The 14,648-nt window shown below is 43.0% G+C and overlaps 1 protein-coding gene across 3 annotated transcripts in view; it reads right to left on the minus strand.

Annotated features, from left to right (window-relative positions):
* Window positions 1–71: 71 nt before the first annotated feature.
* Window positions 72–14,648, minus strand: part of STMN4 (stathmin 4) — a 44,201-nt gene continuing 29,624 nt past the window's right edge. For 2 of the 3 annotated variants that reach the window (XM_081943122.1, XM_081943121.1), the window contains 4 exons: window positions 9,527–9,620; window positions 7,517–7,612; window positions 6,709–6,917; window positions 72–533 (listed from right to left, as the gene is read on the minus strand). In XM_081943122.1, coding sequence (XP_081799248.1) covers window positions 270–533; window positions 6,709–6,917; window positions 7,517–7,612; window positions 9,527–9,539 — 582 coding nt within the window. In that variant the 5' untranslated portion in view covers window positions 9,540–9,620 and the 3' untranslated portion in view covers window positions 72–269. The remainder of the gene's footprint in view (window positions 534–6,708; window positions 6,918–7,516; window positions 7,613–9,526; window positions 9,621–14,648) is intronic. The other variant, XM_081943123.1, reaches the window with a different exon arrangement.

Below are 14,648 nucleotides of genomic sequence, written 5' to 3' on the forward strand. Positions count from 1 at the left end.
GCTCCTCCTCTAGGCCACCATGTTGTTCATGCAAAGGACTCCCATGGCTTCCATTAATCTTCTTGAGAAGCTGCACATCTCTGGATATCAATAACCATGAAAGAAAAACAGGCTACCATGTGCCTAGAGACACCTAGTTGGCTACCATAGAAACACAATTACTGGATTCATACAAGATACATCTGATGGATCTTCAGCAGCTATCAGCTCTTTGAAGATAAAAATCGTGAAAAAGGAGCCACCCTGTTTTTCTTCCCATGCATCGTAGTCTAGCACACATGTCTTGATCCAGTGCAACCCACACCTTCCATAGCCATCCTTACTAGTGTTGACCCTCTCACCTTCTCCTGAAGACGTTCCAACATAGCAGCTAAATGTGCCTCTCGGTTCTCCTTGTTGGACTCCATTTTCTGTATCAGCCTCTCTTTGGCAGTTTTGATGAAATTGTTGTTCTCCTCAATGGCTTTCTGGATGACCTCCCGTTCATGTTCCCGCTTTCCTGCCAAATGCTTCAGGAGTTCTGCTTCCTGGTACTGTGCCCATAGAATAATATGAGAATGAGATACATCTATAGGGTGCAATGACCAAAGGACAATGACAGCAGGTCCTAGTTTAGACACAGAAGGCTCCAAATAAAACTCAGCTAACAAAATCTATGTTTTACTGGGCTATTTTGCATTGATAACAAGATTGGATTGGATGACTTGATAAAGAAAGAAATTCCAACACCTAAATGACTGATGATAGAAAGACAACCTGTTAATTTGTCAAAAATCAGTACTGGGCTTCAGTAGTCTATTTGCTGTGTATGTCAGAGTTCACTAATTTCTAACTCTTGCCTCCTGCCTTGGCCCAAAAACAAAATTAGGGATGTTTATTACTAAGAGTTTTGCAACAAGAGATGAACGCAGCTGGAATATATCATGCACACTCCAGCACAAATATCAATATATATGTGTGAAGTATGCAACATTACTTTTATAAGAAATTTTCTATTTTACCTGATTTAAAATTGGGGATAGATGGCATTCCCAAATGTTGTATTGCTATTTCTTTTTTTCCTTTTCGAAAATCTTTTGTCCAGCCTGATTATGGTGGTTTAGGATTATGTGAGCTGTAGTCCAACAGTAGCAATAGCAATAGCACTTAGACTTATATACCTCTTCACAGTACTTTTACAGCCCTCTCTAAGCGGTTTACAAAGTCAGTATATTGCCTCAACAATTTGGGTCCTCATTTTACCCACCTCGGAAGGATGGAAGGCTGAGTCAACCTTGAGCCTGGTGAGATTCGATCTGCCAAACTGCAGCTAGCAGTCAGCTGAAGTAGCCTGTAGTACTGCACTCTAACCACTGCACCACATAGCTAAATTGATGAATGGCTAAGAAGACAGATTTCCAATTGCCTTATAAGGATTTTGACATTTGTCAATCTCCATTTTCCAACCATGTATCTTTTTTGTAACCTGTGTTCATCAAGGTAGATTTGGGAAGTCTTCTTTCACCTGCTGAATGCTTAAATACAGCAGGAAAACCTGTTCAGTGTCATGTATGCAGATTTTTCTATATCCCCAGCCTTCTTCTCTATGGTTAAAATAACAATGTTGGGACAAAATCTTTCAATTTAACTTATACCAGTTTCCCTTGCAGGTCAGGATCTCACTTCCCTCTATGTATCCTAAGGGGTACTTTATAGAATACTATTAACCAGCAGCTCAGACAGGCTAGCCTGGCTTTTAATTTGTAAAATGTCAAGTAATTGTAATGAGATGGATCAGATATGACCTTTCAAAGATCACGTCGTGGAAAAGCAAGTAACCAATTTTCAGCAGAACAGCATTTTCAAAAATATTGTCCGTGGCCTCCTGATAACACTTAAGTGGGATGGATTGCTTCCCATAATTGTTGTTTTTTTAAAGAGAATTTGCCCAGTTTTGTTTTCTGCTTCTGTCAATATAGCAAGTCTATGTGAAAGCTAGAGCTGAAAGAACCTCATTTCTTTCGGCTCCTACTAGAAATCAATGGCAAACCATGGCACCCGATTCATTGACACAAAATATCTGCATGTTTTATTTGTACATTTTTCAAAACAAATCTCAAAGGGCTTTACAAAACAATTCAAGCAGATATCTACTTTAAAGCACTATCAAGCATCTCCATAAGGAATGATAAAAAAAGTTAAGATGGCATCAGGGGTGGGGTTGAAAATTTTTAGCAACCTGTTCTCTGCCTGACTGCTGGCTGGGCATAGCCATGAGGGGCGTGGCCTACTTGACCTCCTGCCCCATGGGGGGGAAAGCATTTTTGCCCTCCCCAGGATACAGAGGCTTTCCTCGAGCCTCTGGTAGGATGAAAATGGCCTCTCCTGGGCTCCGGAGGTCCTCCAGAGACCGGAAACAGGCCCGTTTCCAGACTTCCGGAACTTCCAGGAGGCCTGTTTTTCACCCTCCCAGAGCCTCCATGCGGGCCCTGCACTTACCTGACATGATGAACAGAATGCATAGAGACTCCTGGGAGGCATGGGGAGAGGTGGGCAGCGTGGGGCCAGCCCAGGGGTGGGTTCCTGCCAGTTCTAACCTATTCTATAGAAGAGGTTCTACAAATTTACAGTGTTGTTTAGAACTGGTTCCAGCTCCCTCCCCCCACCCATCCACACATCATCAAGATGAAGAGCGAGAGGAGGAATTCTGGGAGTTGAAGTCCACAAGTCTTAAAGCTGTCAAATTTGAACACCACTGGGTCTTTTTTTTTCTAAAGGGTTAGGGGTACAAGGGTCTTGTAACTTGACAGCTTTAAGACTTGCTTGCTTCAAATGCCAGAGTTTCTGAGCCAACATTTTGGTTGCTAAGCAAGAGCATTGTTAAGTGAGTTTCACCACATTTTACAAGTTGGCCATGCCCACCCAGTCACATGGCTGGCAAGCCACTCCCACCTGGTCACATGGCCAGCAAGCCACTCCCACAAAGCAGGCCACACCTACAGAAGAGGTTCTAAAAAGTTTTGAAACCCACCACTGGGCCAGCCAGTCCTTCCAACTACCAGTTCAGCGAACCAGATGTAAAATTAGCATCTGGTTCGCCCGAACTGGTGTGAACCACCTGAATCCCACCCCTGGATGGCATCCATGATCTAAGCCCCAGCTGCAATGCACATAAAATAAGCATGGCTTTGATCACACCTTCATGGCCACCATCATGTTTAAAAACCTGGAAGAAGAAGTATGCCTTTGCCCGGTGCCAAAATTACAATAAAGATGGCACAAAGGGTACCTCACTGAGGAAGCCATTGCAAAGTTGGTGATGTGGGTTAAGTTTGGCACCATATTTGATTTTTCTCTGAAATCCAAGCTTTAGTTTGTCATGAGTCTACAGTTCCCTTACATATTTATATTCCTGCCTTGCATACTTGAAACTTTTCCCGTTCTTGTCCTTTTCCTTATCAATTCTATGCTTATGTAATCTTGCAAAAGTTTTCAAGTGAAAGTCAGGTAAAGATACTTGAAGGTATTATTTGCTTGTGTCTTGCCAAATAAAGTTATACCTAGATTCTGGCAAAATGGAGGTTTATTTGTTGCCATTTGAACGTTCTGACCACATGAATGAATCTGTTATATGGGTAATGCAGAGAGACACCGAGGGGTTTATCAGTCTAAGAGACACCCAGATATGAATACTTTCATTTATTTTAGCAATTTCTCTTTTGTGCAAATTGATTTTTCTACTCGGTTTTCAGGAAGTTGACTTGATCACCTCTGGTTTCATTTATGATGATCCAAACAAGGGGAGATCAAAGGCCTGTCATTATAAGGGAACACTACATTATGCATAAGCTTTGTTGAGAGGGGGTTGTCAAAAATGTCTGTATAATTGTTGACAATAAATTGAGAAGGCTCCTGTGACTTAAGAAAGCTACCATTGAAAAGCCCCTCTCTTGGGATGTCACATCAAATTTTAAATGTGTGGACTCGGATGTAAATTTCCAGCCTTAACAGTAGATATGCTGGAAGCAAACAAAGAACCTAGGGCTCTAAAACAATATTTCCTAAAGTATTTCCAAGAGGAAAGGAGTGGATAAGATCACTTCTTAAGATCAAGGGGACAGGAAAAGGTTTAACTCGGGATCTAAGAGAGAAAAGCTGAGCCAAAGAAAAGGAATTCATTCATTTCTTTCCCCTACAGTTATAATCCAGAAGCTATTCATGACTACCTATCAAGGTCAGGCAGGAACAAGGATGAATGAATGATGCCTTCTAATGGATTATCAATCATTTGTAAGCAGGAAAGCAGCGCCAATTTCTTTCTTCCTGCGATCAGCCCATTCCCTAGAACTGCTTTGTAAGCAGTTGAAGGGCTAGCTAATATTTTGCTTGAATTCCTTTCCTACTCATTGTTCACAGAAGCTAAAAATGGCTTCCTTCTATATACATTTATGTTAAGCACATGCCTAAGACTTTAATATTATGCGTATTTACAAGACTGTATTATATTGCAGGTTATAAACAAATGGAATTATTTCTTTTACACTTCACCTGTGAATGACATTCATTTGAATTAGGCATGATTTTCTTCTATTATTTTTGTGAATATTGAATGTTAATAAAACCAGGCAAGTGTGCTTTAAGAGCTTATTTCCCCACTCAATGGGGAAATTTAGACAAATGGTACTGTAGGAGAACTAAGGTGCTGTAGTGCTGAACTGGAGAGCTTAAGGCACTGAACTAGGAGCAGGGAAACCTAGAGTCAAGTCCATAATCAACCACAGGCCTCGCTGGATGCTTTTAGGTTTTAGGAAGGTTTTGATAACGATCTTTAAAGCGCTCCATGGCACAGGACCTAGCTACTTGCGGGATCGCATCCTGCCCCATACATCCCTGCGACCAATTCGCTCGCACAGAGAGGGACTTCTCCAGGTGCCGTCCACCAGACAGTGCCGGGGGTCGGCGCCTAGGAGCAGAGCCTTCTCTGTGGCGGGCCCAGCCCTGTGGAATGACCTCCCCCCGGATATCAGGACTACCTCTGACCTCCCTCCTTCCGTGCAAAGCTCAAGACCCACCTTTTCCAAGTAGCTGGCCTGGCTCAACCATAGTTTGATCATATCGCTCCTGACGGGTTTTTAATCTTGTAATTTTACTTAGGGGATTTTAAATTGCAATCTTAATTCTATCTCCATTTATCTGTCTACCTCCTCCACGTATACGTCTATATTTATGTGTATGTACTGTCTATATTTGTATTTTATGTGTTTTTATTGTACGCCGCCCCGAGTCCTTCTGGAGAGGGTGCGGCCAACAAATAAAATTTTATTATTATTATTATTATTTTAGGCCAATCACTTTTTCTTAGCCCAGCCTACCACAGGGTATCTTTTCAATGGTTAGATCAGTGGTGCGAATCTTCTTCTTACGGCGTGCCAAAATTGCACGCGCATGCAATAGCGTGCTCACACGTGCCCACTCAATCTCCACGCCCACCTGCGCATGCAAGCGTGACACACACACACCGCATGTGTGCATGAACCACCACCACCCAGACACTGGAGGCTTTTCTGAAGCTTGGGGAGGGCAAAAACGGAGGCCTTCCAGAAGCCGGAAACAGATTGTTCCCGAACTTCCGGTTGGCCAGTTGGGGCCATTTTTCGTCCTTCCCAGCCTCCAGAGGCTTTCCTGAAGCATGGGGAGGGTGAAAACAGCTTCCCCTGGCCCTCTGGAAGGGTGAAAAATCAGCTGTCATGCGCGCGCTGGAGCTGACAGCTGGTGTGCCACCAAATATGGCTCTGCGTGCCAAAGGAGCCATCAGTTTGCCATCACGGGGTTAGATTAAGCAAATGCTTAAATATTTCAACTGTAATAAAACATGTATATGAATAATATCAATTAAGAGAGAGGCTGAGTTTGTACAATATACTTAATCTGTTTTGCATGATTTATTTTTCATATTTTGGAACAGCCCATCTCCTTCACAGAGGGACAATATATTGAACCCTAAACTAACCAAAGAAGCTGGGTTTATACAACACTTTATGTGGGGGGGGGGGGGGAATCCTCTAACTAAGATTGAAATTAGCCGGGTTTTGCACATTCTACAAATGGAAGCACTAAGCCCTTACCTGACCCAGCTAGTACATTGAGTGAACTCACCTAGGCAGTGTAAAATGGTCAGTTTTTCAAATTCATTGTAATGTTTAGTTAGAACACAGAAAATTAGCAACTATATATTGTCTTCTAGAGCAGACTTCCCCAACTTGGGAGCCTTCCAGGTGTTGGGCTTAGTTCCACAATTCCCAACCAGTGTGAAGAATTCTAGAACTTAATATCCATAATTCTGAAGGCACCCAAACAGGGAGAGGTTTTTTTTTTCTAGAGTAATTTGGTAGACTCCCGAGAACTATCTTTATGTTTCTAGAACAACCCTTCATACTTTTCCTGGCATTAAAAAGAGTGGGGCAGATTCCCTGTTGATTTATTCACGTGATCAAATTGTCCTCTACAATGTCTAAACTATTTACCAAGGTTGGTGCCATTGGGAAAGGCAAAGACTAAATCCCTTCCTCTGCAGAATGAGAGGGAGAATCCTCAAAACAGGATGGTTAGCTCAATGGATGAATAAATAACATGTTTTACTATTCAAAGGGATGGCCTGCTATTACCCTAAAGCCCATTAAATTTCTTAATTGCACTGTGGGTATCATGCAGGTACAAACTATTTCTCACCTTACGTCGTTCCTCAGCAGCTTCTAGCTTCTTTTGGATCTCCTCCAATGATGGGTCACGCCGTCGAGGCAGGGAGGCGTTGAATTCAGGGATTCCATCGAAGGACGGTGGCTTAAGGATGACCTCAAAGGATTGTCCAGAGGTGCGCTTATTGAGTTCAATGACCTCCATGTCAGATATGACACACCAGGTCAGGTCTACAGTGTCTACTGAACAAAAGGGAGAGAAAAGCTGAAGAATCAGTATGCCAAGAAGCAGTTTAACTAGCAGTGGGCAGAATTACTGTAGGCCACAGGGAAAACTACTGGAAATCTGTATCTCACAAAGGATCTGAAGTGTCCCCTGCAACATTGAGGTCCTTTGGTGCAGACATGATGGGATTCATCAGCAAAGACATAGGCATGAAAGGAAAAGGTTTCCAAGTTTGGAAATCAGTGTGTGCAAAATCCCTTCTTTGCTGCCTATCCTTCCATCATGCTGGCAGATGACACTGAGCCAGAGATAAAAATGAAGCAGTAATATATATGTCTTCTTAAAGGCTAAATTCATACAACTCACATTATTGGCTCATCTAGAAATCTAGAAGCTGCACTGGAGCAACATGAAAGTTGGTTAGCTTAGCTATTTTTGCAAGAGAGAGAGAGAGAGAGAGGGAGGGAGGGAGGGAGGGAGAGAGAGAGAGAGAGAAAGAGAGAGACAGAGAGAGAGACAGAGAGAGACAGAGACAGAGAGAGACAGAGAGAGAGACAGAGAGAGAGAACGAGAACGAACTATAGCTTTCTTGGCAAGACTATCAGTTTCCACTTACCTTCATATTTATATGACGGTTTATTTAAAGGATCTGAGAGAAAGCAGGAACAGAAGAGGGACACCAGGGGGAGCTCTTTCATTTTTTCTTTGTAGGCTGTGTGAAACAAGAAAATTGAAGTACAATTACAAAAAAGGAGGTTTTATTAGCAATTTCCCTGGCATTTGTTCCTGGCGACAGGGTTTTTTCTGCTTTCATGCTCATCTCATGGCAGATATGGAAAGGAATGGAAGAGAAGGGGAGAGGAAGAGCTGCTATTGGCTTCATTTTCAGATGCTGAGTTCTGATAATGCTTTTATACAAATTCCTAATACAGTTGTACTTGAAATGCTCTGTGTCCACATCTGGTGATTGTATCTCAAAAGGAAGTTCTGGAACTGGGGAGAGAGAGGAAAGAGGCACCCATATAGAGAGAAGACAAATCAATTACTGTGTTTCCCTGAAAATAAGACAGGATCTTATTTTCTTTGGATCCCCAAAATAAGAACTTGGCCTTATTTTTGGGGAGGTCTTATTATTTTTGAGGTGCAGGAGGCAGTGAGTGTAGTCACTTCATGGCTGCTGCTGTGTTGCAATATTTTCAGGGAGGGCATATTTTAGTGCATGCACTCAAAAGCCCGATTGGGCTTATTATCCAGGGAGTATTTTCAGGGAAACAGGGTAGTTAATTTGGTGCCCAATGGTCTTTAGAGGTTTTCCAGCAAATTTTCAAGGAGAGAAATTAAATACAGAGATGATTCATCTGAATTCCTCTAGGCATAGGAGGAAAAAAAATCCCTCAATGATTTCTCCATTTCCCCTGAGCTATGCCAATTTCATTACTGCTAAAACATCCCATGGGAAAAAATACTTTTGATATCTTCCTTGGGGATTTAACTAAAGCATGGGAAGCCAGGGAAACAGATATCTGATAATAATAGATATCTGATGTGAGTATGGAAGACTGAAAGACAGGATAGTCACACATATTGACCACACTTGGAATACTGCATTCAGTTCTGGTCGCCACGATGTAGAAAAGATGTGGAGACTCTAGAAAGAGTGCAGAGACGAGCAACAAAGATGATTAGGGGACTGGAGACTAAAACATATGAAGAACGGTTGCAGGAACTGGGTATGTTTAGCTTAAGAGAAAGAAGGACTAGGGGAGACATGATAGCAGTGTTCCAATATCTCAGGGGCTGCCACAAAGAAGAGGGAGTCAAACTATTCTCCAAGGCACCTGAGGGTAGAACAAGAAGCAATGGGTGGAAACTAATCAAGGAGAGAAGCAACTTAGAACTGAGGAGAAATTTCCTGACAGTTAGAACAATTAATCAGTGGAACAGCTTGCCTCCAGAAGTTGTGAATGCCCCAACACTGGAAGTCTTTAAGAAGATGTTGGATAGCTATTTGTCTGAAATGGTATAGGGTTTCTTGCCTAGGCAGGGGGTTGGACTAGAAGACCTCCAAGGTCCCTTCCAACTCTACTATTGTATTGTATTATCCTTTTTTTGGCCACTTTATAACTAAACCAATGCACGAGCAGTATACTCCAGCTGTGAGTACACAAGGATTTGCGTCAGATAGAAAGTCCATACAGAGAGTGATAAGGACAGCTGAGAAGATTATAGGAAGCTCGCTTCCTGTTATTCAGGATACTGTTTCTAAACGCTATGTGCTTAGAGCTCAAAGCATTGTTAGAGACCCAACACACCCACTTCACTGCCTGTTTCTGTTAATAACATAGAAGAAAAACCAGAGATGGAAGAGTGGTGCTAAACAAGCCTGAATTGACCAATGGGCATATTGAGCTGTCCCCATTTTCCTGGGCCACTAAAAGCATGGCCATTGAAATCGGTCTAAAGGGTTGCCCTACTAAAAGGTCACGCTACTGTAACAACTGCAGAACGATGAGTGACATATGGCCACATTATAAGGACATGGCAGAGTGAAAATGTAATCAGAGGATGCTTATACTATGTTCAAAGGCCAATGCAGAAAAGCCCTGGAAAGGGAGCATTCCCATACCTGCCAGTGTCATGGTGTCTGCTGTTCTTAGTCTCCTGCTGCTTTGGTGACTGTCAGGGGGGGGAGGTCACAACCGGTGGAGCCTACCAGCAACCTGAGGAGACAAACAAAAGACAAAGCAACACATGAGTGAATTTCAATTTGCTTCTGTCCTTCTAAGGAAACGAGCGGTGGGATTTGCAAGGGGATGCAATATGTAAGACACTACAGGTCAAGTGCTCAAAAGTGAATTTCCCACAAAGATCTCAAGCTGTTCACCCCAGCAGCTTCACGTTCCTTCCAGCGGGCATCAGACTCAATCCAGCTCTGTTATCCCCAATTTCCCTATGTTCCATTTAAGGATAGATTCCTTATTGTAACGCTGAACAACCAAGGATCAAACCCTATTTTAGTCTTCTATAATATGTTATGAAATGTCCCAGTATTGGTCTGCTGAATATGAATAGCTTAACTCTGTGTTTCTCAATGCCCAGAATTCTTTCATCAAACAGCATTTGAAGTGTTGAAGTCCACCTATCTTAAAGTTGCTAAGACTGAGTTTCACTAACCGATAACCTGTAGTTGAGGGATGGCCACAAAGATACAGGACCCAGAAATACAGGGTTTTTGATGTGGAAGTGCTAAACATCTTCAACTCTTAGATGCAGATCAAAATTATGTGCAATTCAAAACTTGTTTCCCTAGTTGTTACTTGATGCATTTAAACATCAATAAGTCAAGCATAAAAAGGGCCTTTAATCTTTTGATTTCTGCCCATTTGGCCAGTGAAGATCGACCTTTTTTCTGTTCCATGGAGAAACACAGCATATTTCATAAAGGTAGCATTAAATCATCTTCTTTTAACGACCCCATAATCCCTTGCCGGGTGGAGTGTAGGCAACTGAATGGAGGTTGCAGAGTGTTTACTGGCCAGATGCTCTTCTTGTCACCAATGCGGAGTTTTGTTCAGCAGATATATTCTCATTGTGCCCAGAGAGAGAAATATCTGCCTCTATCTAGGACAGGGGTGTCCAAACTTGGCAACTTTAAAATTTGTGGACTTCAACTCCCAGAATTCCCCAGCCAGCAGAGCTGGCTGGGGAATTCTGGGAGTTGAAGTCCACAAGTCTTAAAGTTGCCAAGTTTGGACACCCCTGATCTAGGATCAAACTCACAGCCTCCTGATTGTGAGTCGAGAGCTCCACCTCTAGGCCACTATACCACTCATAAAAGTAGCATTAAACGCCTTTTGCATATGCTTACACACATTTCTCGTAGCCTCAATCATCAGAAGGGTACAGGTGAAACTCGAAAAATTAGAATATCGTGCAAAAGTTCATTTATTTCAGGAATGCAACTTAAAAGGCGAAACTAATATATGAGATAGACTCATTACAGGCAAAGCAAGATAGTTCAAGCCGTGATTTGTCATAATTGTGATGATTATGGCTTACAGCTCATGAAAACCCAAATCCACAATCCCAGAACATTAGAATATTACATGCAACCAAAAAGTATGTGGCAACTGTGGCTAGAAGGGCTTTTGCACAAATCCATCTTGTGTGGCAACTGCACCCACGCATGGACTGGGCTCACGGTCACTCACGTCTTGGTCATTTACCAGTTGGACTGCTGCTACTATATGCCCCATGAGTGTCTGTCCTTGAAAAAAACAGTTTCTACTGGTTCAGAATGCAGTGGCATGCACTCTTCTGGGTACACCAAGGTTCTCTTGTGCTACACCACTATTGTGCCTGCTGAAATGGCTCTCTGTGCGCTTCTGGGTGCAATTTGAGATTCCAATTACCACCTTTAAAGCCTTACATCAGTGATCCTCAATCTGTGGTCCATGGACCCCGGGGGGGGGGGGGCATGAAGTCATCACAGGGAATCCACGAAGGCTTGAAGAAATGTTATGGTTTTAAATAAGGGTGAAGTTGATTTAAATCTTCAGTTAAGTCTTGGGGGTCTGTGGCTATGGCCTGTGGCCACAAAAGGCATTTAAAGGGAGCCCCTGGTGAAGAAAAGGGGTAGATAATGTGCAGGACTGCCTCTCTCTTGAGGATTTCTGTCCATCCCACCAGGCACAACAGAGTTTGGGTGTTCCAGGTCCCCTCTGCTCAATACTATCTGGTGGGACCTAGGAGTTGTGCCTTCACTGTTGGGATGCTTGGCATGGAGCAGCCTGACCTCTGAGATCCAGAGGGCCACAACTCTCTTGGCCTTCGGGAAGGCTGCAATGACTGACATGTGGTGTTTCAGGTTCTTGGATGGGATATTGAGACACTGTAAGTGTAGTTGTGTTATGAGTCTGTAATGGTGCCCTGGCTATTGTGTTGTGGTTACTTTAATATTGTTTCCATTTTGTGATCAGAGGCTTTATAATATACTTTTCTGGATTTTTGTTAGCCAGCCATGGCTATGTTCAATAAGGTAAAGATTCCCCACATATGTGCTAGTCGTTCCCAACTCTAGGGGGTGGTGCTCATCTCCATTTCAAAGCCGAAGAGCCAGCGCTGTCCAAAGACGTCTCCTTGGTCATGTGGCCGGCATGACTAAATGCCGAAGGTACACAGAACGCTGTTATCTTCCCACGAAAGGGGGTTCCTATTTTTCTACTTGCATTTTTTATATGCTTTCGACGAACTGTTGGGTTTGCAGAAGCTGGGACAAGTAACTGGAACTCACTCTGTTATGCAGCACTAGGGATTTGAACCACTGAACTGCTGACCTTCTGATCGACAAGCTCAGAGTCTTAGCCATTGAGCCACCACGTCCCTATATATGTTCAATAGGCAGCCATATAAATTCTGTAAATCAATAAAACTCATGCGTGAACTATCAAGATTAAGTATCTGGATTTCATTTCAGTTGCAGAGATCATTTTAAAGAGGTTGAAGAAGCACACTAAGCAATGCTGACTTGAGAGTTTGAATCAGTCTTGGAACACATTGGCACCGTGTCTGGGGTGACTCCGTGCGTGAACACTGTTCTCACAACCAGGGAGGAAGAATGTAGTTCAAACAATAGGACTTTTTCAATAGAAGGAATGGCAGATGGAACTGCTCCACCCAGAAGCAATTTAGATCGCTGCCTTTTAAGAAATCTGTAGAGATCTTGAAAAGGGGCTTGCAAACGAAACCCAATGGGTGCAGGTATGGTACTGAGCCATAACGTGGCCTAGCATATGTGCAAATTCAGATGACTGCAATGTATTCATCGAACCATGGTTACACGAATCTGATCATAATGTGATGGGGTGGAAGAATAACCTTGGAAACACGTTCTTTTATAGTCCAGACAGTTTAAGATATTGGAGTACTTAAATTTCCAGCTGAAAGAATCATTCAGTTCTGTGTGAACATGACACAAAGGTGGAACACAAGAGATGTTTTAGATTCAGTCCTTCTCATATAATGTAGACCAGGGGAGTCAAACTCGATTTCATTAAGGGCCACATCAGGATTGTGTTTGACCTCGGGGGCCAGGGTGGGCATGGCCAGCTTGACATCACTCATGTCGGGGACGTCTATGGTGGCCCAAGCGCTCCGCCGATAAAAACGGGATCCAGAGCTCCACCTTCAGCTGCGACAGCCTCCTGCTTCCCTCTGCCAGTGCAAACGGAATCCGGGGGGGGGGGGTGCCACATGTTGCTCCCCCAAGCTCCATTTTCACTGGCAGAGGCTGGCAGGAGACCATCACAGCTGAAAATGGAGCCTGTGAGGGCCACAAGTGACCCTCCCAAGCTCCATTTTTGCTAGCAGAATCACCGCGGACTGGACCTTTGCTTTTTTCTAGGGTGGCCCTGCAGGCCAGATCGAAGCACCCCATGGGCCAGATCCGGCCCCCGGGCCTTGAGTTTGACACCTCTGATGTAGACTAGTGCCTTTCTTCCAGAAATGACTAGTTTGATTGTATATGCATGGATACTTCCAGATGCCGCTACAAGAAACTCTGGAAAAAAGCAGCGTTCCATACATCCATTCTTTGTTCATTTGATTTGACCCAGTTTCTGTGAAACCATAAGGATCATCCCACTCGCTAATTATGAGACCCAATAGGTTGCATCAGTGAAGAAGAAGCTTTCCAGTGTACAATGAGTGTAGGTTGGAAAATGAACTCTTAATCCATTTCTATAAGCCACACATAAATTAGACTTTGAATTTACAAGGGCTTTGAACTACAATAAAACTGCAATAAAACTAGAACTTCAATAAAAACTTGCCATTACTTATTATTAGATGGCTTTTTCTCAACTATCAGGAGATATGTAATGTTCAGTCTTTCCCACCAAAAACCCCCTCTTTATTACTCCCATTGGTGAAAGAATTCCATTTGCCTGGAATTCTTAGCTGTTTCCTTGAGCAGGGGTCCCCAAACTCCGGTCCGTGCCATGCCAGAAACGGGGCCGTGCAAAATCCATGGGATGCAGGCAGCATGTGAAACCACGCCCCCTCCGGTCCACGGAAAAACCTCTCTTCGTGGAAACGGTCCCTGGTGCCCAAAAGGTTGGGGGCTACTGTCATTTGAGTACAGAATTTTTGCAGCAGGTAAGTACAAAAGAATGATAGAGATCCAAAAAAAGGTGGTTAGATTTTAGCTCAGCAATTCAGAAAGTCAAATTAGCTAAACTGGAGGAGGGTTGCATTTCCAGGGCTGCTTGCTTGCTCCCAAAAAACATGGTGTAATTCAGTTTTAGACCTGAGTATAGGAACAATGCTGTATTTATTTCCCAAAACCAGTGAGGATTGTTCTTTTGAGAGGAAGGATGCACGTGTTCAGAATCCCTTCCCCCTCTCTCCATGATAACTTCCCAGGAATGGGCCATGACACTGAGAAAGACAAGGGTGCCTCTTAGGATTGATGCTAGTTTTAAAATGATTTTTTGTGTGTGTTTGTTTTTACCTACTTGAATTACAACAGCTAATGAATAGAATGGAATGGAATGGAATAGAATAGAATAGAATAGAATAGAATAGAATAGAATAGAATAGAATAGAATAGAATAGAATAGAATAGAATAGAATAGGAATAACAGAGTTGGAAGGGACCTTGGAGATCTTCTAGTCCAACCCCCTCCTTAGGCAGGAAACCCTACACCAATTCTGACAAATGGTTATCCAATATCTTCTTTAAAACTTCC

Source organism: Natrix helvetica, assembly GCF_964273705.1.
Source record: "Natrix helvetica genome assembly, chromosome: 2".
Taxonomy (NCBI): domain Eukaryota; kingdom Metazoa; phylum Chordata; class Lepidosauria; order Squamata; family Natricidae; genus Natrix; species Natrix helvetica.